Source organism: Alosa alosa, chromosome 21, assembly GCF_017589495.1.
Source record: "Alosa alosa isolate M-15738 ecotype Scorff River chromosome 21, AALO_Geno_1.1, whole genome shotgun sequence".
Taxonomy (NCBI): domain Eukaryota; kingdom Metazoa; phylum Chordata; class Actinopteri; order Clupeiformes; family Clupeidae; genus Alosa; species Alosa alosa.
This window is the reverse complement of record NC_063209.1, coordinates 349,412-375,891: the sequence shown is the minus strand read 5'-3', so window position 1 is coordinate 375,891 and position 26,480 is coordinate 349,412. Positions and strand designations below refer to the sequence as shown.

General features: G+C 39.1%; 1 protein-coding gene across 9 annotated transcripts in view; it reads left to right on the top strand.

Moving 5' to 3' along the window:
- Positions 1 to 26,480, top strand: part of LOC125286202 (sushi, von Willebrand factor type A, EGF and pentraxin domain-containing protein 1-like) — a 57,172-nt gene that overhangs the window by 16,975 nt on the left and 13,717 nt on the right. For 8 of the 9 annotated variants that reach the window (XR_007192138.1, XR_007192139.1, XM_048231016.1 and 5 more), the window contains 2 exons: positions 3,542 to 3,595; positions 22,628 to 22,667. Coding sequence is in view for 7 of the 9 variants with exons in the window: in XM_048231016.1 (XP_048086973.1) it covers positions 3,542 to 3,595; positions 22,628 to 22,667 (94 nt within the window). In the remaining 2 variants the exon portion in view is untranslated. Of the gene's footprint in view, positions 1 to 3,541; positions 3,596 to 22,627; positions 22,668 to 23,103; positions 23,192 to 26,480 lie in introns of those variants that run through there. The other variant, XM_048231019.1, reaches the window with a different exon arrangement.

The following is a 26,480-nucleotide window of genomic DNA, read 5'->3' as shown; positions in this document are numbered from 1 at the left end:
AATTCGACATCCAAACAGTATTCTAACGTTAGCTTTGAGATACTGCTTGATTGCATAACTTAACTTAGTTTAGTCTCTTCAATGTAACCTACTATGCTGTGATAAGACCTTAGCAGAGTTAACTTCAATGCAGCAGTTTTGAACAAATTTGCGCAGCATGGTCACAATGCTAAGCGGATTTAATAGCAATTTAGCCAGACGTCTTCTATGCAATGCTTCTATGTGGCAAAGACAATCCTTTAACAATCGTGAATATTTTGTTAAATGCACATGCAGAGGAGGGGCAGCGGGCTACGAGAGAGAGCGGAGTAAGGAAAGGCTGCGTGCGTAAAAAGTGCAGCTTTTCCAATCCAATGCAAGGATTTGATCTTATATTTAATTTAAATTAAATTAAACATAGAATATTAATCTGTGGCGGCCGATTTTTATTCCGTGGCGCCCTGCCACAGATTAGTCAATGTATGGGAAACACTGAGTATTATTAAAGTACTACACTGCAAAAACTGCTTATCTAACAAAATCTAACCAAGTGTTCTTAATGTTATATCAAGATAAACAATTTTTGTGACTTAATATTGACTTATTTTAAGACATCTCATCTTGAAAACAAGCAAATTTGTCTGCCAGTACGTTAAGCAAATTTGTCCTAAAAACAAGCAAATTTGTCTGCCAGTGCGTTGAGCAAATTTGTCTTGATAAGACTCCTTAAAATAAGTTAAAAAGTCTTCTTAAATTAAGTCAAAATGATCTTTTGAGAGGGCGCTAGGTAAGTCTTTTCATACTAAAAACAATACCAAATAGATTTCTTAATCTTAATATACTGTAAGATCAATAACACTTGGTTAGAATTCATTTTTTGCAGTGTATAGTGTTCTTTGAGGGCTAAAGTTACCCCAAAAGCCAGTTTAGACCAAACAGTATGGATTTTTTATGAGTATGGAGTTTTGAGACATGGTAGCTGGCTTTGCTACGTTTTAATTACAGCACTTCTAGTCAACCAGTTTACTTTGGGGGAGTTGAAATATGCTATTTGATAACCTACTTGTGTTATATTCTTCTGTGACTATTAAAGTGTAATTCCAGCGAAAATTGACCCAAGGGTGTTTTTCTGCATTAAAACACATCAAATAAGCCGTGGAAACAGTATTTTTCAACCACTACAGAGCTTGGCCTGGTATGTGCTATAGCCCAAAATCGCAAACTGTCCCCCTACCAGCACCGCAGTCAAGCTATACGGAGAAATTATTTGGTCACCTCTATTAACGATATACGGCTCCCCATTGTTTACGTGTTGAATGGAAGCAGAGCCCGTCTATGGAAAGCCTGGCCACTCTCTATTAAGTTCCATTGTACCAAATTTTGGTTGCAGTTCCACCAGAGTTACACTAGGGGCGATGAGTGCATGAGTGCAAAATGAATGGGATGCAAAATTTGTCTCTCTCACCTGATTGTCGTTGAGAAATCTCAGATTTGATTGTAGTTTTTACAAGTTCAACATGGGTTATAATATAAGTAAGTATAAGTATAAGTATACATACTCTTTTGATCCTGTGAGGGAAATTTGGTCTCTGCATTTATCCCAATCCGTGAATTAGTGAAACACACACAGCACACACTGAACACACAGTGAGGTGAACCCGGAGCAGTGTGCTGCCTGCTACAGCGGCGCTCGGGGAGCAGTGAGGGGTTAGGTGCCTTGCTAAAGGGCACTTCAGCCGTGGATGTGGGCATAGGAGAGCAGTATTCAACCACTTTCCCCGCCCACATTTTTCCTACTGGTCGGGGATCGAACCGGCAACCCTTCGGTTACAACCCCGAAAGTTGAATGAACGAGTACTTATGTCCTTTCGGTTTCTTACAGGTTAGGTCATTGTTGCCCATAACATGTTAGCCTTATGCTAATGAATGACGTCATTGACACTTTTGAAAGGCTTTAAAGGTGTGATTTGTAGGATTGTTACCGAACGTTCTGTAGGCCAAAATCAAAACACTGGTGAACGTTCTCCAGACTACCAAACGCGAGCCTCTTCTGGGTTGCCAGATGTAATGAAGACTTAGCTAACGTTAGTTGACCTGCAGCTGCTTCAACGTTTCTCCAACCATGACCCAGCTACACATTACGAAAACAGTGAAAACAAAAAATACCTCTCTAACCAACGTAACATATTTAGCTGAAGTTAGCGTTGCAGATGAAGTTTAGCCTAGGCTACCTGTTGTGGAGAAATGTGGCCAGCTCCCGTCAGACTTAATATTCTTCGTTTGGCCGAAGAGGCGTCACCATCTCAGGAAGCTCCTCCGATGTCCACTTAATTTGTTTCTTGTTTTAATTTGGAAAATTTGCCTACCTCTCGTAGGCGTTCATGACTACAACTGACAGCTGTTGACAGTTGGCCTTTGCTAATTTGGCAACCCAAATAGGAGGATTAATATGCTATTCTAGAATGAATCGTTCAAAACATAAACGAAAATTCCAAGAGATTCCGCCCCGTAACTAATTTTTTTCATGAGTTTTACGGGTTAGAGTAATGTTGTCAAATAAGCCATTACTTTAATTCATCGTGTTTCCTTACTCTCTGAAAACATATGGTAATCATTTTTGGAATGGTTACAGTTTATTTTCCATTATTTCCTACATACTGGTCCTTTAAGTGACTTTAAAAAATATAATAATCAACAGTGTGTACTTTTTTTGCATTCAAATTACTAGACAAAAAATGATATCCCGAGAAAAGTGGATTTTGGTACAGCTCCATAGACCTCCATTTATTCTGCACTCATGGACGAGCGTCCTCACGTGGAACCATAGAAGGAACTGCAACCAGTTCACAAACCGGAAGTTTTCCGGGAGTGGAAGTTCGCCCCTTCTTAAACATTCTCTGATGGAAGTCAATGGGAGCCGTAAATCGTTAATAGAGGTGACCAAAGAATTTCTCTGGATATCGTGATTGCGGTGCTGGTAGGGAGACAGTTGGTAAATGTTCTTAACAGTCTTCTGTAATAAACTCCAGGTTCACTAACTAGGTTGTTAGGTTGTTGGTGCTTCGTTTTATGTGTGTCTAAGCAAGCTACAGATGAGGTTTGGTGCTGTTTTGAACAATATTACTGGTTAAAAAATGCTATTTGAGAAGCGTTTGGCTTACTGCCCTTAGCTAATCCACTGTTTGCAATTTGGGGCTATAGTATATACCAGGCCAAGAATTAAATCAATTTTGTGTGTTTATCTGCTTTGCTGTTTTATACCGAGTCTCTCCTCATAAGGAAGACAATCAAATGGCTTTAAAAATTCAGATAAACAATATTAGCATCGTCTAGCTGCCATTTTGCACAGCTACATAGCGAGCTAGCTGGCTACAACCTACCTTACAATTTATTTTCTCTGTGAAATGAAATACATCCTGTAATTTCTCCATTCACAACAGCTTATTTTACATTCAGTGCACAATTTAGCTATTTGTGGAATCGTTTAATCGACAGGTATAGTTTTTTCTTCATTATTGCACCCTACTTTAAACATGTCTGCTGCTATTTTTTTCTTCCTCAGAGTCAACTGGAACCATCATAGCTGTATTTGGGGCTGTATTTGGCATTGGCTTATGTAAGTTATCAAGATGTTTAATTTCCCAAGTCAATAGTATTTCCCTTTCCCTCTTTGTGTGAAAAACACTTTTAATAAAGTAAGGGTTCACTAACTTTCTTGTTGATTTCCTATTGTTCTGTATGACACTGCATATTGTTTATCTACTCTTACCTTGTCCATAGACCTCTGAAGTTTGCCTACAAAAAAGCTGCTATATTTGCCCACATATGGAAATCCGGTATATTGCGATTTTTCCTCTGGGAAAATTACAGTGGGTTGTACTTTCAAATGGCCACTTCAGTCACAAGCGCGTGCCAGCGGAAGCTGGCGTGAAACTTTAGTACCACTTTCAGCCACTGTGCGCCGCTCTGCCACTCTACATCATTTCGGTCAGTAGCCTGCCTGCCGCCCCTTCTGAAAAAGCAGGAGGCTAACTTTAAACATAATTGTTGCCGAGAGGAATCCCAGCCCTACTTAATTCAATAACAAAATAAATCATGCATAATTAAACATTACCTCAATTTAGGCTACTTGGGTATGGCTTAAGGCTTGGCTACACAGTGGTAACGAAAATCGAAATCTGCTTTTGATAGCCTACCGGTGCCGCTCCACAAAACGAACAAATATCTTAATTTGCTGTCTACGTTATTGTCAGTGTTGGGGATAACGCAACTACGCAAATCAAAACAGTGTCTTGTGCAAGAACTGCTCATGCAGACTACAACTGGCGCGGTGTAGCGGAATATACGGAACTACCTGCTTCATTTGCAGAGGACGAAGAGAAAGCACCTTTTTGATAATTGAGCCAGTAGAGAAATAACTGTTCAGAATTAATCTGTAGCCTTGGGTAGGCTTCTGCTGAAAACAATGTTGTTGGCGATTTAATACTATCTAGCGACATTTTTTAACAGGCTACGCAATAGAGGCTTAGACAACTATGACCCACGCTTTGGTTTCGTAAATTAATTTGCCCTACTTTTTTTTTTTTTGATCAATTGTTTTTTATTTTATGATGAGCACATATTCACAATAAATAACAAATACAGAGGTATATAACACTTCCCAACCGCCCTCCCCCCACCCTCCACCCCCACCCAGTGGTGAGCATCTGCAATCTTACATGTTATGAAACATTTAAAGTACATTGGTATACAATTATAAAGACAGAAAATAACATATTTTCCAGTAAAAAAGTTTTAAATTATTTTAAAGAAAAGAAAGACAAAGAGGGATTTCAAAACAACAGTACACAGCACCTTAGACATGACCATCAGCAATAAAAGTTTTGACTTCCTCAAAAGCATGGTTCCACCTCATTAGAGTTTGTGATCTGGCCCCATGTATACGGGCTGTTGAAAGTTCCATAGATATAATATCAAGCAAACTTAGAGCCCATAGACGTCTACGCATAACATGTGGGGGGTTCCATCGGCTGACTACCATTTTTTTGGCTGCAGTAAAAGCAGCCAGCAGTAGACTGCTCTGGAAAAGTGTCAATGAGAGGTTGGAATAATCATTTAGAAAAAATAGAAATTTGCCCTACTTTTTGACTGCAATGTAGTCAATTGACTGCTTGACATGTCATTTTTATTTTTCTGTACAATAAACAAATACATCTGCTTTATGCCGCAGAATTACACTCATATTTGGCTGACTTCTGCAGACGCACAAAAAAACACTGCCACTTCCCTCCCCATTTTCCACTGATCACACATCAGACATCAGGGGTGCGTTTCCCAAAAGCTAACTACGCTTAACCCAGATTCGAACTCTTGGGCAGGAGACTAATAACTGCTGCACTACAGCGGCTGTCATCAGCCGGCCTTAACGCACTGCGCCACAGAATTGACGGCGTGTATGGGTGAATAGGGGATAAATAACAATAGAGTACACAACTGTTTCACCAGCACATTTAAATGACACGTGTTAAACGTTAATTCAAAGCAGTGGTTAATATTACATAAGATGTCAAATAAATGTGATAACAGGACGTAACAGGAAGGCATTTGGCTGAGCAACGGAGGTTAATATGCTCTATATTTTGTCCAAATGATGTCTGTCTATCATCGTTGCACTCAGAGAAAACCGGAATGTTTCATTTGTCCTGCGTTTCTTCTACGGCTGCAAACGGGATTCACTCACAGTTAACCAAATATTTCTTTATTAGGTCAGGGCAGGCATATTTCTGGCTATTAAATTATTTCTAAACCAGTCTGCTAAAGTCTGTAGTGAAGTCTGTGTAGGGTTTTCCAGACTCCATTTCTTTTTACGAGACACCCTGCTCACAAGAGACATCTGCCGGTTGTTTGGGTTGTTGCAGCGTCATTGCAGCGTCACTGGAAAAATACAAATTAAAGTTGCGTGATACCGCGCGTGGACCGCGAGGGAAGCTGGCCAAATTGAAGTAATGCCCACTGTACATGGGGTTTTTGTATAATTGGTTACACTCGGAGACAAAGAAGTCTAAAGTGCAGACATTTGCCCTACATACTTTTGTCATCTCCCTTCCGGGTTCTGTGATCTTCGGTACGTCATGACTTTGAACTTTGATCATTGCTAATGCAGAGCTAATTTGTAGTGCCACTTGCAATAGAGTCAAAGAGTATAGAAGTAACTTACTAAGTAAGTAAGTTACTAAGTAAGTTACGTCTATACTCTTTGATAGAGTTCCGAAGTGTGATGTTCCGTTTCCATGACGGCAGTGTCACTGGATCTAAACAAACTTTCGAAGTGACTTAGCATAGCATTGAATGTAGACATGTGGGATCGTTTCTAGCTAATAAATTGTTTTAAATGTAAGCTATAGCCATTTAAATGTGTTTTACCTGCTAGGCAGCAGCTTAGCCACATAACACGGATTGCCTGGCAGGTGTAATAGAAAGAAACACAATTCCAGTGAATATTTCACGTCTTATCAAAGACTGGCGGCTGTTAAGAGTGACGTTTTTTGCCTTAAAAATAAAGCCAAGACACATCCGTGAATTTAGCGATTATAACCGCATGCTGTGAAGTTACATGCAGGTCTCTTTTTTTACTGAGGAAACCCATGCTAAAATAAAACTCTGTAGTCATAAATTTGATCATGTTTGTATGAATATATGTTGTAGTATGTGATAAAAAATATACTAGCGTCTTGGAAACGTTGGAAAATTATTGAAATAGATTAAGAAAGTCACCTCTGTAGTGAATATTATGGTTAGGTTGATTTGTTTAGATCCAGTGAAATTGCTGTCTTGACAATGCTACATCATGGCTTCGGTACTCTATTGGTAGTTAGCGTCAATTAGCACCCGGATCTCCTTATATGGGCAAAGACCCTACCTGCCTGTCCAATCAAGCCCCAACAGGGTCTTTGAAGATTGACATAAAAAAAATGATTTGACATTGATTGAGTTGTCTAGCAAGTAGGTATGTGCAAAAAAATCAATTCACAATTGTATCGCGATTCAAACTCTACCGATTTAAATTCGATTCATTGAATTCCAAAAATGTATTCATTTTTTTTTTTTTTTTTTTGTAACTATTGTCCTGAAATGAGTTTAGCTCACCATTCCCATAGATGGTGCTGCGTCTATTTCACATTCTTGACGCCTGCATGGGCGCTCTTTACGTGACATAATGAAAATAATGAGTTCAATAGAGGTAGCCCAGAGCTCTGAGGTAGCCTAGTCGGCGCTAATCTGAGTACCCAGAAGTTCGAATCATGCTGAACCAACTTCTGGGCCAAAACCTTCACAACCGGAAAACAGCTACTTTCAGAGACGCCCACTGATCTCACTTCCTTTGTGTTCATGGGCAAAAGTTCCTACTGAAACCAGTGCGAAATGACTGCTGATACAAACGTAATTGAAGCATGTTTAGAGTCGATTTTTAAAGAAATTGAAGTTTGTAACAACAGTTGCTTTAAACCTCTGCAGAAGTTATGTCTCATTTGCCTAAGCAAAGGCTAACCAGAGATGGCTACAAAGGCAAACTAAATACCATAGTTTTGGTTGTTAGTTTGCTGTCGGGGGTATTTTCATGAAACCCCCTGTATATGTGCATACTCACAAGGTCTGCCACCTCTCCGTGATTGGCTATTGAAAAAAGCTTTGTTCGAAATCAGAGATATTCCTCCCGCCCTATTTTCCCCTGAATCCAGGCGTATTCCTCTAAACTAAGTCGGAGCAAACGCCAACGTTTGGAGGTCCTTTGCTATGTGTAACAGACCGCTGTCAATGGCAACGGGTTTCATTGAAAGTGAAAGCAGATGGGTGGATCAGCTGCACTGTAATATTAAAGAATGTTTGATTCAAGTTCAGTGTTTGGTGAACTATTTGTTTCTCAGTAGAAGCCATAAAATTGTAAAAGGCCAAAAAATCGATTTATAAAGATATACCTTATGAAGTTGTTTTCTTCTGGTTGTGGCTTCACGTTGGGTTTGCCCTGTCAGGATTTTCCGATTTTCTGGCTAAAGATAACAATCTCATGATGCTGCTGATATTGAATTTTAATTTCTGCCGTGTAGGCCAGGGGTGGGCAAACTTTTTTGGCTCAAGGGCCACATTGGGTTTTGAAAATTGGCCGGCGGGCCGATGCGAGTGCAGACGCGTTCCCAATTAAATGGATCACATAATGTTCACGTTAGATCTACTGCAAAGGAGATAACTAATGGCGGCCTTACATTGTACGATTTTGGTCTGTTTTCACAGTCAGCGATTAAATTTCCAAAGTCGGACAGAAATCATGGGAGTTGTACTGGAATCGCGGCGCGCTCCCGTCAACTAGATCGTTAAGTGTAAGGTGCCAATCTTAGCGGTTTTATGTCAGTCGGAGTCAGTCCTTTTCTAGTTTTGCCGTTAGCCTATGACAATATCAAACATGTTTGATATTATCGCAAGTCTTTCTAGTCGTGGCTCATGCAAATAGTGACGTGAACTATAAAAACCAATAGTGACCTCTCTCCAACACCAAACAGGAAGGGGCAAAGTATAGGCGACAGCTGTAGCCTATAATTATTTGTTATTCTTACAATATTTCTTATACATATTTAGTCGGCTCTTCCACGTGACAGAACAACTCTATATCGGTTAGGGATGTCACGCATGAAACAATGCTGCAGAAACACGAAAATACAACTTTGAGTTTAGTAGGCTATCATTTCAGTTCCTGTTTATCTATTGCACGATGGGTAATAATTTAAAGGAATCTAGTTGCAGTCTTGTAAATAGTGACCGTGCAAGATCCCTAGTCATTGCAAAATCATAGTATGTGACTAAACCTCTACTACTTGTCTTTAGATGTGAGAGGGTCTGAGACTGTAGTCTTTCAAAAATCTTTTCCAAATCTTTGCAAATCTTTTCAAAGTCTGTCAGTGTAAGGAGGGCTTAAGAGTTAACTTAGTTTAACATGATGTTATCTCTATTTAACATGATGTTTTGACATTGACATTGTAAACAATTGTTTACAGTAAAGCTAACCAACGATGTCTCTATCGCAGGAAAAAAATAGCGAGCAGCCTGATAACCAAATGAAATGCTTGGCGGGCCGGATGAAAGTGCTTGGCTATAGGCTAGGCCTACTGTGCCTGTAGTTAGCTGTGGCAGTAGGGCCCTATGAAATCCGTTTTATTATTTTCCAAATTCCGTTTCATTTTTTCTCAAATTCCATTTTTTCAGATTTAATTTTAGTTGTTTCGTTTTTTTTTTTTTTTACTTGTCTTCACTTATAAAAACTCAATGACATACACAATTCAGCTTTTTAAATATTCAGCAAAGCCAATCATTCAAAATTCTCCAACATTTAGCCAGACATTCAACAAGTCTCTGCGCAAAAACAACAGTTAGGGCCTACCTAGGCTGCAAGTTTAGATCTCAATAAAAGGGCACTTTGTAACTCAAAATGTCCCACTACTGAAAAGTAGCCTACTTTTTTGTAGATTCTTGTTTCATTTTAAATATGTGTTGCTTTCTAGACCATTTAGCCATCGTTAGCACACATCTCCACTGAAGGATGGTTACATGATGGTAAGGCGCTTGGTGTTGCGCTCTCTCGTCGGTGAGAATTATTACTGCACTTTTTGAATGGTGGGTCTGCGCGTCTGCTTAAGGTTGCTGACATTCGTGTCTGGGAATTTAAGAAACTGACATAGTGGTATGTCATCTTCTGCACACATTTCAACAATCTTCCACATACAGTACTCACGTCTTGGCATACTGATTTTGTCATTGTCTTGGCTGGAGGGAAACAAACTCAACACACGTGAATATTCGAGATTTAATTACTAGGCTACGGAACGTGTTTAACTAATGTCACGGTTTAGTCAGAGACCTTTTTATATGCTTTTTGTTTTAAATAAAAGTGAAGCAAGTAGAAAAAAACGGCCGTTTATTTAATGTCTCAACAGAATAACTGCAAATTCTGTACAATTCCGTGTTCGTAAGAGAATTCCGTTTTCATAGAGCCCTATGACAGACTACAGGTTTTCATAGTTTTAACCACAAAGCTTGGCTAGGTGTAGGCTTACTAGCCTAAATAATTTAAAGGTCCCCTGTGTAACTTTTTCAGTTGTTTGTTAACAAAATCAGCATTTCTCATTCATAAATGTGGCCCCATTCATGTTTAATTACCACCACTACCAATTCGAAGCATACCTATTGGCTTAGAAATCCTCATTTACATCTACATAGCACGGGGGCGACTCCATGTAAGTGCGCCATTTTAAAATAACGGTAGCCAGCAAGGGACATATGCAAAATGCAGTTCAGTCTTTGCCGTCTGCATGCCTAGAAAAAACATTAGCTTGAATTCATTTGCAAGCCATGTCTTCCTAACATTCCGACATTGAAATTGTATTTTCCAACGAATAAATAAAGACAAAAATAACTTTGTTTGTGATCTGTCACTGTCTCACTTGATCTCTAGTCTCTAGACCCAGAGACAGTTGATAAACTAACCTAACATAGTTTTGCTAGTAGACTACCACAAAGTTGCTGAATGTGTGTTATTTCAGGTTAGTTTGCAACAATATACAACATTTGGTGTATTTCTGCTTCAATTTGTGCAAAACTATGGCCCGCATCGCTTCCGCATTATGGAGGAAAATGCACGTCTTCTTCGTGGGTTTCTCGCGTGCTTCCTGAAAACTATTAATCAAATCAAAAAAGAGAGTTGCGACACTCTTTGAAGTCGCCGCCACGCGGTCACGTGGTTCACGTACGCTTCCAAACAGCTCTTTGCGTGTCGTGTTATTTCAATGGGATAGACAGCAGCGAGTGCGTTATTGAACGGGAAACATTACAAAAAAACAAAAACGAGTGTTATTACGTGTTAGCATGCTTATATTATAGTGTCAATTATATATTGCGAGTATAAAATCGATCTAAAATAGTTCTTTGGTAGTTCTAACATTGAACGTTTGTTTCCTTGCTGGGCATGAGCTGTTATTGGATTCCTACATTTGCCTGTACCACACTACATATACTTTACTTACATTGTCAAAACATAGGCTATGCATTTTGTATCCTTTTTGTGTGTAGACATTAGATTCAGTGTCCTTTTCAGTTTGTTTGGTGAGATTAAGATGAAGGTGCCCCACCCCCCAATCTACCACACAACTTTGATCATTGTAAGACTAGCAATAAACGTCTATCAAATATATAAATATCATTCAGTTTAAATTTTAAAACTTTGATCAATGCATTAAATCTGTTCAGTTATTTTAGAGAAATAGCATAAAGGTGGCCACACAGCCTTGGTAACATTTTAAGACTAAGTCATAAACATGTCAAAAACACATAGGCTAAATAAGAATCAATAACAACTTAAATGTGAAAATTTTGATTAATACGGCAAGATAAGACACCCACTGTTTCAATAACACACTTGTAACTCAATAAGCAATCAACTATTTCAATAAAATACTTATAACTTTCAGCCAGCTGGTGAGACTACAGCATGAAAAGGATGACTGATACATGTTAGGTTTTCAATAGAATTGTTATTAAGTTTTCAATGTGTGTTTAAAACAAGAACAGGAACAAATGCAGACTGGGAGGAAGGTATGGTGACATAAAAAGGAGGTCTAGGTTTCCAAAAAATAAAAAGATTTCAGTTTCCAAAGTTTGAACAACAATTGTGTGTGAACTACACAAAAGACACAATGTGGAAGGGATGGCTAGCCCTCCGTGTACTCTTTACGCCTATAAGAGGGACATGGTAAGGAGGATGCAACACATTTGGCTGGAGTCGGGAGTGTTATGGAAGGTGTGGAAGATGCTGGATCAACACAACTCCATTTATGTAAGGGCCCCATCGTGTGGACCTTAAACATAAAAAATTATCTTATCTGACCATTCCAGTCATATATCGCACACCCTTCTTGTCCTCTGCATCCTTGTTCCTGGATAAGCAGAACAGGCACAGTGGAGAATGGAGGGAGAGAACAGAGCACGTAACACAGAAACCTAAGCAAGAGGCCATCTCCAGCAAGTTTTACATACCCATACACAGCCGACCATTTGCAAGGCTGGTTGGCGGTGCCACAATTCCACACAAAAACTATAAAAATAACAACATGAAGAATTTTGTTGGGGATTACTTTCAGAGTGATCTATGCCCTATTAACCTGACTACACTTTCCAGTTATCCAAAAAAAAGACATTTGTCCTACTTACAAAGATCACTGACCTAATGAAAGCCAATGCCCTCTTGTCACGTCAGTCTCTTCCATGCAAACTTCGCTATTTGACAAATTACTTGGCAGACAAAGCAATCAAAATTATTACACCAAGAACACCAACACGAAATTTAAAATTACTGAAAACTAAATGAACTGAAACCGATCATCAGTTGGAGCAAAAACTGTACCTACTGTAGGCTACTATGCAGACGCTATACTGTCCCACGACCACGCTCGTGCCACACTCGCCTACTGTTTGTGCCACTGTCCTGTTTGGAACAGTGATAGTGGCACAGGACTGGGCTGGCAAGGGACAAAAGAGCCACGCACCAGTAACAACAACAACAATAACTTACAATAGTCTAGGTTTTGCTCCTACTGCTTCCCCTGAAATACATAACTGAAATCCCCTCTTTCACAAGTCGTGGACACTAGCCTACTTCATGTCATGTTCAGCCCACGGTTCAGTTCATAACGCCATGTAGCAAGCTAATCTATATCAGGTTTAAAGACAATCACATTAATTTCCTCGATTTTTCACCTGAAGAGCGTTAATCACAAACCCATTGATAACCAGCACATCTGAATATAGAGTTACCATGCTGTATGAAATGTATTTTATCAAGATAAAAGTTTGTGTTCCCCCTCATAGCATGTCTAACGTTAACACTATGTAAGTGAATGAGCTGACTAGCTAACGTAAGCTAGTAAGCTAACGCAATCAGGTTTGAAAAATATAGCATTATAAACATAATAAAAACCTGTTGACAACCAACCTATCACCTAAAGTTCCCCTACTACAATAGGCTAACCAAATGTGTTTTGTCTGAAATTCATTATTGACGTAGGAACATTATCTTTAAGCTAGCCTCTCTCCACATCAAGGTTTGCAGGCTAACTTTTGGCTTTAAAGTTTCGGTCAACATTGAAGGCAAGACACTACAGGTGAATAGGGTAACATTTTTAAATAATAGACATCACCATGAAACTTCCTCAGTTGATTACTTACACAAGTATGAACAAAAAATGTATTACAAGTTTTTTAAATTCGAATGTTTAATTATGCAAATTAGGCATTATCTCATTAAATATGCACACATTTGCATATATTTTCGGTAGATAGATATGATAAAGCCAGGTACAAAATTATTTTTTCATTTTGTTTGCATACAAGATGAAAATAAAATTACAGAGGGATTTCAGGATATCTGCTTTCATTACCTAGGAAATCAGAATATACTGTCCATAGCCTTAAAAAAATCGCCACGTATTTTTGATTAAAATGTCACATAAATCAGGCCAGGAATGATTTATTAACAAATCCCTCTGTAAATATCTTCAGAATACTGCTAAGTGCGTAACTGGACAGTTTGGTGTACATAGGTGCTACATAGGCTGAGATGTTTCTACTGGAAAATGAGGAAAAACTCAATTTCAGAAAACAGCTTTGGAACACAGCCAAGAAATTCCGTTCTCAGCCTAGACTCGCCTTTGAACTTTCGCGATTGGTTGCGGATACAAAGGAAGTGTCCATATTTGGATAGCACAACGTCATGCAGGAAAAACAGAGCTTTCCAACTGTACTACACATGATTTGTTTTGTATCACGGTCGTGGTAGAGCATGAAACGTTAGAAGGCTAACTTTTGGTGCATTTAGGAGAAATATACAGGCGCGAGTAGACAAAATGTAATGAAATAAACACCTATATGTGTAAATTGGACTTTGTTGTTGTAGCAGTGTGAAAGAATACATGCTAAGGTAGCAAATTAGCCCAAAATCTCGAAATTGACCAGTGCATGAAAAAATGATGTTTTCACCTGCCGTCTCGCCTTAAGCAATAAATATCAGTTAAACAAGCAGCACAAAAACCTGAAAGAACAATACCAGTATCTACTAGTGCAGTTGGTATAGGAAATGCATATTCAATTGAAAAAACGTCGTACCTTCGTCTACTTACCACTGACAATATCAGGCAGAAAGCAATGGAAGTGAATGTGGCTAAAGCCGTTAGGAACTTTTGAGCTCTGCATAACGCAGAAGTAGCCTGGAAAAAGCGCCGCCATTGTTTCCTATGGAAGTCTATGGGAGTGTCGCCACTCTGTTTTTCTACCGCTCTGGTGTAGTCTTAATAGAGCCAGTTTGTATGCTTAAAGCCTGAGACTGGCAGTTGATCCAGGTGGCCGGAACACCTGGCATAGGATTCTAATTGCTTAACGGCTCTATTGTGATGTCATCAGCCCATGTTAAGTCTATGGGGAAATTTTGATTAGTTTTTAATTAATAGTTTAAAAACTATTGATGACTAGATGAGGTTTAATAGAGTTGGAATGACTGAACCGTTAAATAGGTGGATAGTTTAAAAGGTTAAATTATTTACTAGGTAGATGAGGTTTAATGTAGTTGGAATGACTGAACTAGGTAGATGATGTTTAATATAGTTGGAATGACTGAACAGTTAAATAGGTGGATAGTTTAAAATGGGTCTCAAACACCCGGCCCAATTCCGGCCCGCGACGTATGTCAAAATAATAATGTAATCCGGCCCTTGAGACTATTTTTAATTGCGACAAACAACGATACTGATTAAAATTGATGATAGTTCCAAGTACGGTGACAAATCTCATTTGTACTCTGCTCCACTATGTGCTAGACATCCAGAGCTTCATTCAAACCCAAAATCGCTGCGCAAAGTTTTCAGGAAATACTTGTATTAGGCTACACGCGAGAAACACAAAGACATGCATTTGTAATGACGCGGAAGCGATGCAGGCCATAGTGTTGCATAAATTGAAGCAGAAATTAAGTAGAAATATGCCTACACGAAATGTTGAAAAACCTTTACGTGTGATGAAGTCTAGGTAGGCTATGTTATTCACCTATTCTAAATCTGAAGAAGAATATCCTTTTGGAGATTATGATCCATCGTCTATTGAATGGAGGTGCGTCTGCGTGTATCCTATACGACGGTGTCCACTAAGCATACCATGCTTATTTCGACCATCTGCCCAACATAGCTTGGAGGTTGCAGTGGTAATCGTGATGATAGTGTCCGTAATGGACGTGGTACAGACAGCAGGGCTAGTAGAAATAGGGCTCTAAACTACAAAGTCACCCGCAATATGATGCGAACTTCTGGGTACTGAGATTACCCGCGATAGGAACTGATTTGACCAGAATACTTTATTGTAGGCCTTGTGGTTTAGAAACCATATACATCTTAGGTGTTGGTATACATCTTAGATGTTTTCCTGTTAATTTGTTATGTGGATAATATGAAAAAAGGAAGGTAAACTTGCTCAAATATGTTCATCCAGTATTTACTGAAAGGTGCATAATTTGAGGTGCTTGCCATCCAGTGGCAAATTAGATGGGTAAATTTACCCCCTTCATAAACTTTTGTTTTACTCAAAGATTTTTACATTTACAGTAGGACTTTATCTCTGACCACTTTCAAGCCATGGCCTTTTGAAATTTTGATATAAAAATCCAATGGTGTTGCTTTCTTATAGTTTGCCAGGTTTAAAAATGTTAAAATATTTTTATTTATAAGCTAAGGTTGCTAGCACAGGTGTCTAAAACTAGATAAAAACACTTGCACTTTCTGTTTGCAGTTGTGTGTGGTATTTGAAAAAAAGAACATTGCATTTTCAGAAATAGCCGGCCCTCCAATCAGATGACGTTGGCAGAATTGGCCCCCAGCTAATTTGAGTTTGAGACCCCTGTGCTAGGTAGATGATGTTTAATATAGTTGGAATGACTGAACTAGGTAGATGAGGTTTAATGTAGTTGGAATGACTGAACAGTTAAATAGGTGGATGGTTTAAAAGGTTAAATTATTTGCTAGGTAGATGAGGTTTAATATAGTTGGAATGACTGAACAGTTAAATAGGTGGATAGTTTAAAAGGTTAAACTATTTGCTAGATATATGAGGTTTAATATTGTTGTCATGACTTAACAGTTAAATAGGTGGATAATTTAAAAGGTTAAATTATTTATTAGGTAGATGAGGTTTAATGTAGTTGGAATGACTGAACTAGGTAGATGATGTTTAATATTGTTGGAATGACTGAATTAGGTAGATGAGGTTTAATATAGTTGGAATGACTGAACAGTTAAATAGGTGGATAGTTTAAAAGGTTAAACTATTTGCTAGGTAGATGAGGTTTAATATAGTTGGAATGACTGAACAGTTAAATAGGTGGATAGTTTAAATGGTTAAATTATTTGCTAGGTAGATGAGGTTTAATATAGGTGGATAGTTTAAATGGTAAAATGATTTGCTAGGTATAAGTTTAATATAGTTGGAATGACTGAACAGTTAAATAGGGGGATAGTTTAAATGGTTAAATAATTTGCTAGGTAGATGAGGTTTAATATAGTTGGAATGACTGAACTAGGTAGATGAGGTTTAATAGTTAGAATGACTGAACAGTTAAATTGGTGGATAGTTTAAATGGTTAAATTATTTGCTAGGTAGATGAGGTTTAATATAGGTGGATAGTTTAAATGGTAAAATGATTTGCTAGGTAGATGAGGTTTAATATAGTTGGAATGACTGAACTAGGTAGATGAGGTTTAATAGTTAGAATGACTGAACAGTTAAATTGGTGGATAGTTTAAATGGTTAAATTATTTGCTAGGTAGATGAGGTTTAATATAGGTGGTTAGTTTAAATGGTAAAATGATTTGCTAGGTAGATGAGGTTTAATATAGTTGGAATGATTGAACAGTTGAAACAGTTGAACAGGATGGGTATTCTCTTAAGAGAATGAGACTGTATGCTTAAAGGAACACGCCACCCAATGTCAGTAGTAATATATGTTCTTACCTTAACTTTCACGAGTTGAGTCATACCTCTCCCGTGTCGGTACGTGCACTCAAACGCTCTGGTGCGTGGCTGGACTGTGTTAGCATGTTAATATGCTAGCGGGCTTTGCCGTAACTAGCCGTAGAAGTAATCAAAAACATCCACGTTTTCCCGACTTAAATACAGTTGCACGAGTAGTTGATAGAAATGTCTACGGCCACGCAACATGAAACGTGGCGATTTTCCAAGCAAATAAACAGGAGAACTACAATGTGTGGCGCAATAGCACTTGGGAGTACTTTGACCTAGCTTATTGTTAACACTTAATTGTAGATCCTATCCACCACAGAGTTTAGAATCCATGCTGGATCGACCCTCAGCCTCTCCCTCCCCTCTGAGCGAGAGAGAGGCACACACACTAGAGATGCGCTGATGGGCTATTATTTCAACCATAACTGCATAGCAAAACTTATCATCCATCAGCCATCCATCAGCACCAAAGTTTTTTGACCAATTTTCAAAACCGCACCCGCCCACCATCCGCTGGTTGTTTTAATGTAGGCTATATGGGTGATGCAGCGCTGCTGACGTGAGGCTAGAAAGCCCTTGCCTGTTCTAGAAAGACTGCAGCAACTATATTAAAAGGCTAAAGTCATACATTGGCTATGTTGTAGCCTATCCCTAGAATATCAGCAGCAAACTCTCTGTCTCGCAAAACAGTCTCCAAATAAAACGCACATCGGCCTGTTGCCTATTCTGCCAGCTTGTGACAATATATCGTCCAAAATGCTTGATTGCATTGCATTCTCCACATTTTTAGCTAAATTTTCATGTACCACATCAGCATTTTTGTTCAGTGAATCTTTTGTAAATTGCTTTACAATTACTGTCGGGCCTATAGGCCTATTGCCTGGCTTGCCTCAGCTTTGGTCACGTCCTTTTACAATTTTTATCATTGTAGCCTAAAAAAAAACGCAATTTGCCACATAATTTCAACATGCTCCTGGCCTACTAATTAATGCCTATTGTACTTTATTTTTTGCAAAAAGAAAGAAATCCTTGATAAAATAACAAGTCATTCACATTATAGGCTACTTTACGCACTGTTATGTCAGGGTGACTGACAAGCCTGTTCTGAAGACTCCCATTCATTTTGACTGCACGGGAAGAGAGCGCGTGAAACTCATGAAAACGCTGGACATTTTATCTGGCCGCTTTGGGTCGAATCAGTGACGCATGCACGTCAGGTCAAAACCAGGCCATTTTCGTGGGTCTATCACTAGGTGGCAGTCTCGCCAGGTCTCGCTGATCACTTCCCGGAAAGTTCACACAAGTAACAGGCAACACTTCATATTTCATGAAAGACATTATATCTCCATTTCAGAACAAACTACTGTCGATGGACACCATCATTCCTGCAAGACTGCTTTCAAATGAAGGAGAAGTTCCCACTCCTCTACGACTCATACATAAATGGTGGATTTGTTGTGATCACCACCAAGAAAGGTAGTGGAGTGCCATTTGACCAGGCACTAGAGTAGTGTTTACAACCAGCCTGCCAAAGTAAGTGGATGGATAATTGGGGTCACCAGGAAGAAGGAAGCAGTAGCTCTTTGGGGATAGCATAAAAAGACCAGTATGTTGATTTCCTTGAGATGAGGGATGATGTTGGAGAAGTCTCACTTCATGTTGGAGGAGAAGTCTCACTTCATCCGAGCACTACAACTAAAATAGTAAAGATGGTGCAAGACATAGAGGAATATCTCCTGAAGAAACGCAGTCCTCTACGAGACCAGGTAACGCTTAAGAATGTTCTCCCTGGAGAAATTGTGACCAACGTAAATGTAGACAAGTTGTGCTGTATCACGAGGGCAGTGCTGCTTGTGCTAAATGTATTGATGATCGACTCAGAAATAAGTCAATATCGTCACACTCGACTATTAGTAAAGTCAAGTTTACTTACTTACTCCATACTTACTTGTTGATTACCTGATGGAAAGACCACAGTTTGTACGGATGGGAGGATCTGTGTCCGAGAAGGTGGTTAGCAGCACATGAGAACCGCAGGGGGCTGTACTCTCTCCTTTCCTCTTCACATTATACACCTCGGACTTTCAGTACAACTCTGCAATCTGTCATCTGCAGAAATACTCTGATGACTGCAGTTGTAGGGTGTGTGAAGGATGGGGAGGATACTGGTTATAGAGAACTAGTGAACAGCTTTGTGGCGTGGTGTGGAAACAACCTACTACAACCTACTACTACCTACTTAAGTATATTTTTTGGGGCTTTTTATGCCTTTAATGGGACAGGATAGTGGAGAGTGACAGGAAGTGAGTTGGAGAGAGAGTCGGGGTGGGATCCGGAAAGGACCACGGGGCGGGAATCGAATCCGGGTCGCCGGCGTATGGTGCAGGTACCCCCGCCAGTTGCGCCATGGCTGGGGCCACAACCACCTACTCTTAAATGTGGCCAAGACCAAAGAGATGGTAGTGGACTTTAGGAGGGCTAGGACAAAGTTGAACTCTGTAAGGGACAGATCAGACTATACTTCTTGAGGAAGCTTAGGTCTTTTAATGTGTGATGTTGAACATGTTTTACCAGTCTGCTGTTTCTAGTACCATTTTCTTTGCAGCCATCTGCTGGGGCACCAGTATCAGGGAAATTTACACCAAAACACTCAACAAGTTGATTAAAGGAGCTGGCTCTAATTGGAAGCACTTGAACCCCTAAAGCAGGGATCACCAAATAGCGGACCGCGGTCCGAGTCCGGACCCTGACACGATCCTATCCGGACCCGGACCATAATAGCCTAATTTAGATTTTCACGTAAGATGTCAAAGCTGCGCTAAATGTTTTGTTGGTTAGGATAACAGCATTTACTTCAGGAGCTTCAGGAACCATCATTTCGCTTGCTGCTACTCAGCCAGTGAAATCTGTGAATTCTGATATTGTCGAGTCAGTGAGTAAAGTAGCCTACTATGGGGAAGAGACTCACTAATGAACGAGCGAGGAGAGGAAACGGGAAACAATGGATATCTAAGTTAACGATAAGTAAGTTATTTTCAAATCATCGATTGCTCAAAGAGGAGAAAGCTAGACAGCGAGAACAGAGCTTTATATAACGAAACGATTTTGAGCAAGCATAGGGTAGGCTAGGCCCATTCAACAGTGAACTGAGACCAAAGAATATTTTACGATTTAAGAAGCCTACATGCATTCACTGCCCAACAACGTGATGTTTCTGGGTTTCCAGGATTTCGGGTCAACATAAAAAAAAACTAAAATTAAACTTGCTGATTAATGGGTTCAAGGAACCAGCTGTGAAATATCCATCCTTGTTTCAGCTCAAATTTTATTTTAAGTTCACGTTAAGATCTTAAAAATAGCCAAGGCTACTCAGTTTTTCTCCCCAATTACTCTTATCTTGCCTTATTTCTCCTCATTCCGAATGTTGCCTTTAGGCTACTTATTTTATTTCACATTAAACATTAGGCCTAGGCCTACAACTAGGCTCCATCCATCCATATATATATATACACGCACGTTAAACATTATGATGCTCCGGACCTTTGCTTGAGGAAATTTTCCGTAACTGGACCTTGCTGAAGATTAATTGAATACCCCTGCCCTAGAGTTAGTTGTTGAGAGAAGGATGTTGCAAAAGCTCCATAGGCTAGTACAAAGACGCAAAACTGGTGCTCTAAATAGCGATTCTGTTGTCTTTGAAAGGTTCTCTTGTCGACGCATTTAACCGCAATTTGGATAAACACCTGCTTTTTACAAGGCGGAGAATAGACATGCACTTTAACAGGCAGTTTTTGTACATACCGCGGAATACATAATTAGACGCTCTTTATGCTTCCCCCCATCTCTTTACAGTAAACTCCCACTTTCCCCTTGGTCCTCCCATGAATGCATATGCATGACACGGAAAAGCGCAATTTGCCATTTTCAGCTCCCGCAACAGACGGTCTGTGCTTTTACCTCTGTGCGGCCTGTTAGTACATACCTCGCCATGATTTTATGTGCACGTTGCGAAACAAATATGCCTGAAATGGGCGCAAACTCATTAGTACATCTGGCCCTGAGAGAGGACCCAAAAAGTATCATCCTTATATAAGATGTTGGTGGTGCATTTTGAAATGATTTGTAAACATTCTCTAAGAAGAGTGAAAAGCAGTTTGCAGTAAAGCTACTCTGGCTAAATTGTGGTGCCCACTCTGTCCCTTGGTGCCCTATGTACAGTGCGAGATGTGTGTGGATGTATCGGAGGCACTGGACACTTTGCTCCAGGTGCGTTTACAGTAGCCTACTATTGGCCATTGACAACTTGACAAGGCCGATGAGGCTGTGATTGAAATTCGGGACTAGAGCTGTCCCTGACGGTACAAATCTAAATCACCCAAAATACGTCGGGATGGTTGGCAACCTTAATCTCCTCAGAAAATCTGTAGCTTTCAGGGTTTATATGTACGCATATTTAATGAGATATTGCCTCATTTGCATATTTTTTTTTATTGTGCCTGAGCCTGAATTCAGGCATGGGGAAAGATTTGATATTTGATAACAATTTGTGGCAAGGTCATATTTTCACATGTAAATTATGTTTCTGGCAAACAGTTGCAGATCAATTTTGGCAATGATGCAGCACATTTGCAGCAATGTCACATGCAAATTAGGTTTGTGACCAGAAGTTCACTGAAAGTTTGCCATTATTGGCGAAGAGTGGTGGCAAATCACTGGCAAACACTTGCGAACCCTGTTTTTCTGCTGTCATGCCGCACTGAATGCACTCGACAAAGCCAATATATGTTGTCACTGCCCAAGTCTTGTTTGAAATGGTTCCATACCTCCAACTTTCCATTTTTCTTGACATCTTCAAGCTCCATGTTGCACTTATGCTACACAATACAGTACAGGCCCGGTGTGATGCATGCGAGTGGAGGAGACTACGTAGGCCTACTTTGCTAAAGATATATATAATATTTCTGATTATGGCATAGCTTTCTCCCCACCCAATTAGGCTAATAACGTAATGCTCAAAGAATGTAATTTAAAAAACACAAATGCTTGATTAAGGGCCCGGCCCGGCTCTCGAGGATAGTGGTGGGAAATATCGTCCCGACCTGGCCCACGGGTCGAGTTCGGGCTCGGGAAGAGAATCTAAACTCTTATTCTTCAGATTTTGTGACTCAAATGTATATTTATCTAAAATAATTGATTCTTCATACATTTTGATACTGGGTTAAGTGGTTGGGGGATCGACTGATAATAGGCCACGAATGGCTTCTGATTAGAACGCTGTTTTTCCTGCCAGTGTGTCAAAATTCTGTTTTTGTGACATAACTCTATAGGCCCACGTTTGCACTTAGTATATAGTCTGATAACCCACCAATTTACCTGAAGGGCTGTTATATCTTTGTATTCTTTTAATTTAAGACTGAAACTCCAAAATGTAAATGTATTTTGTCTTTTGGATGTACCTATAGGCATTTTGTGGTAAACTGATGTCTTTGCCCATTATTGTTGCTGATGTTCAAGACCATTCATAAGTCGTTACTTGGTGTTTATTTTTCAGGTGTTATATTATGCCTATGTTATAAGGACAAGAACAAAGGGTGAGTGCAATGAACATTCATGACATTCATCACATTACACAAGCAGTGTTTAATACCGGTATGTCTACAACAACTGAGAAAAAAACATTTGTTTTATATGATACATAAATTGCAATTGATTTATGGATGGGTTACTGGAATGGGTCCAAAGTTTTTCTCTTGGTCATGACGAGTCAAGATCTTCTTGTTGTGATCCCATCCACTATGAATTCCCCATGAAATACTGTATTGGCCCGAATTTAAGACGATCCTGTGTAAGGGTCCTGTCGTGTTTTGTTTTCCCTGTTTAGTGTTTTCCTTCATATCTGCTCCTCTTTTGTCTTCCTGTTTGCTTTGTTTACTTCCTGTGTCCTGTGCCATGTGCTCCTTTGTTTGTTTTGCCATGTGTTTCTGTTCCCTGTGCCTGTGTCTCTGCCCCTCACCTGATCCTTGTTAGTTTAATCATGGTTTCCAATGTCGGTCATTAACGTTGTTCTATGTGGTTGTGCGATTCCTAGTTCGATTAAAGATTCCTTTTGATCTAAGCTCGCCTTGCCTCAACTTGCCTTGCGCCTTGGTCCAGCTCTCCCCTTGCAACCCCGTGGCATCCTGAATATTAGACGACCCCCCTTTTCAGGACTAATTTTTGGAAAAAATAAAATAAAATAAAATAGAACCAACTTTGCTTTAGACAAAATCTTACACAGACAATTACTTTTTTAAAATGCTGATGAGAACACATTGGATGAATTCATTTATAGGCTATTGTTTTTAATCATGAGATAAATTTCATTCATCTTTTTAATCTTCAATAATTCATTTTCCAAGCATTTACAGTTTTATTATTGGCACCTTTGGTAAAGTTGACTAAAAACAGGTATAAAAAATAATCTGTTGGTTTATTGTAATCTCACAATGAAAACAATGAGGAAAAATCCACCCTTGAAGGGAAGCAAATTTATTCTGAGAAAAAGAAAAACTCATAAAGAAGAGAGGTTTTTAGTCAACTTTAGCAGATGTGCCAATAATTCTGGAGGGTACATGATATGCCGAGTGAAGCACATGATATGCCGAGTTGACTGAAACACATTCTATTTAGAAAACTAGGTAGCTACCACTAATGGTCTGTAAATTACAGGCCTTTCATTTTACTTTAGGTGTTCGACTTATCATGTTAACAGTGGTGGTGGTGGTTGGGGGGGTGGGTGGGGGCAGCACAAAGAAACTCGCATAGGGCAACGAAATGGCCAGCATCGGTACTGGGCACTGTTTTATTGTTCAAACAATGAACAATAAAACAGTACCATTTTAAAGTATAATTACAAGAGGTTGTTTGAACAAAATAATATAATATAATTTCAAAAATAGAATTTAAAATTAAATAGACATTTCCATAAAAAATAACCACATTAAATTGCTCTTGGGTGCTCCTTGTTGGTGTAGCAAAATGTAGCAATATGGTGCATTATGTAATAACAAACCAAAAGTGATGTCTTCATTGATAAAAACAGCATAACAACGTGTATTGTACTTACGTATTGTTACATTTTGATTTAAAAAATCGCAACACCCGCATTTTGTAATAACAACCGCAATATGTAATAACTTATTACATAAAATGTATTACATACTGCCTTCAAGCAGTTTATTACATAATGCGGCAGTATTACATTTTGTTGAGTTATTACATAATGTGGCATTATTATATAATGCGTTGTTACAGTGCTTGCTTGCCTTACAAGTTTTGGAATGCCCTTTCAAAGATGAAAAGCAAATGCTATTTGACCAGCTGATTTTTCTTGACAGATGGAATATCCAAGAGTGTATAGGCTAATAAGCTCAGTTAAATAGTAGTAGGGGGTTGCCTACCTGGCTACCTTGTAACCTGGCTCAACCCCCTCCCATACACACACCATTTCACCCACCCCCCCCAACACACAACATCCCCCCCCACACACACACACACACACACACACACAAAGGGGCACATAGAACTGGGGAAACAGGAAGTAAACAAGGGAACACATGACAAATCTCTACAAACTAAGAGTCCAACCTTTAAGAGATGTTTTAGTAAGTGGTGCTAGACGCTTCGTCGGCTAGCGCGTTCAACTCCCAATCCACGGTGCTGTAAATTGTGAGTTTGAGTCGAGTTGAGTTGGGAAAATTGGGTATACAGTAATATATATATATACTTATATATATATATATATGAAGGGTTCAGATGCAAAAGCCTCTAAATGCCACCTATGTCAAAAATGAGATAAAGATGGTATACGCTAATCAAATAATTTAACTTCTAAACCCACTAAATACCACTCTCTTCCTGGTCTGAAATATCGATTTATAGGCAAAAACCTATAGGAGCCTGAATTTAAATGCTCATTTAAAAGAAAAGTGGTCAGACGGATTTAGAGGGTTTTGCATCTGAACTCTTCATATATACTTAATTTAGTAATATATATATATATATATATATATATATATATATACCTAATTTAGTGGAGATTCGATTTCCATGTGCCATATGGTGGCTTATTCATGGTCCAGTGCATGTAAGCTACTACAGACAATCTGACACTTCAAACGCCGACACATTGTGTTGTAAACCTTTATTAAACAACAAAGTGGATCATCACAAACATTTCAATTAGTACTGGAGTTAAACAGACAAATCTGTGACGGGGTATCAGAGACTGAACCACGGGCCAAACACATCTGCAACAGAAGGGGGTGGTTATGTTAACTCCAGGCAAAGTCAGCCATCCAGCCAGTTAACATGGTAGCCAGTAAAAAACGCGTATAACACCAGCAGTCAGAAGCAATGTGTGGCCATCCGATGAAAACTGTTTTTCTCATTTTGAAAGTTGAATTTACTCCATGGAAACAGTAGGAAGTCATAGTGAGAACAGATGCACTCAACTTCCAGACAAGGGACAATTTCAGGTGCGAGTTATAAAGAAAGTGTCAAATTAAAGAAATAAAACCGCACTCTCAAGCTTTCTCTCATTGCTTATTTATGTAGACCATGTCCACACAGATGCGTTTCGGCCTAAGCCATCATCAGTGTGTAGTGTGGGACACCAAAGGGAATGTTTTTTATCATCAAAGGGGTTAAGGGTTACAGGGGAATTACAGGAGGGTTACTAATTTCATTAAAATTGTAACAATGACCAATCATCTAATATCTCAGCTGTCCAATGACTGATTTTATTTCTGAAATCTTCATAAATCAACATAAGCTTCAATTTGATATGATTGGTTAAGGGGTTTATGGTGTGAAATGTTACATACATCAAGATGAGTCATGAAAAAACAGTGTCACTTCAGTCGGTACATTTGACGTAGCCGGATGCCACCTGCACTTCATTGAAGTTTTACCTCGACTGGAAACCCCACAGCTGGATAAACTGAGGTAATATATGTTTTTACATCGGTTCTAGTTTTGGTTTATCTTAATTTGTAGTCCTAAAATCATGTTATTTGACAGTACAGTAATATTCTTTCTCATCAGCGTCAACATTATGACATAGCGGGGGCTAGTGCATCGTCATGTAAACTTTAGCTAGCTGCATTACTCTGAACTGCTTGCAATATACTTGTTTACATTTGATGTCAATTATTTTCATTTGACAATTTCATTTAAATATAATGTTAGTATATAACCTGTAGGTAAGTTTGTTTTCTAGTACCAATGTGCTTGTGGTTAGCATTATATTGGCAAGTCATGTATAGCATACCAAAGCTGAATAAATCCATGGTCGCCGCGTTTATAAGTTACATTCTCTGACATGAAAACAAGTTGATCAATATTTTTACTCCTCTTAATATGTA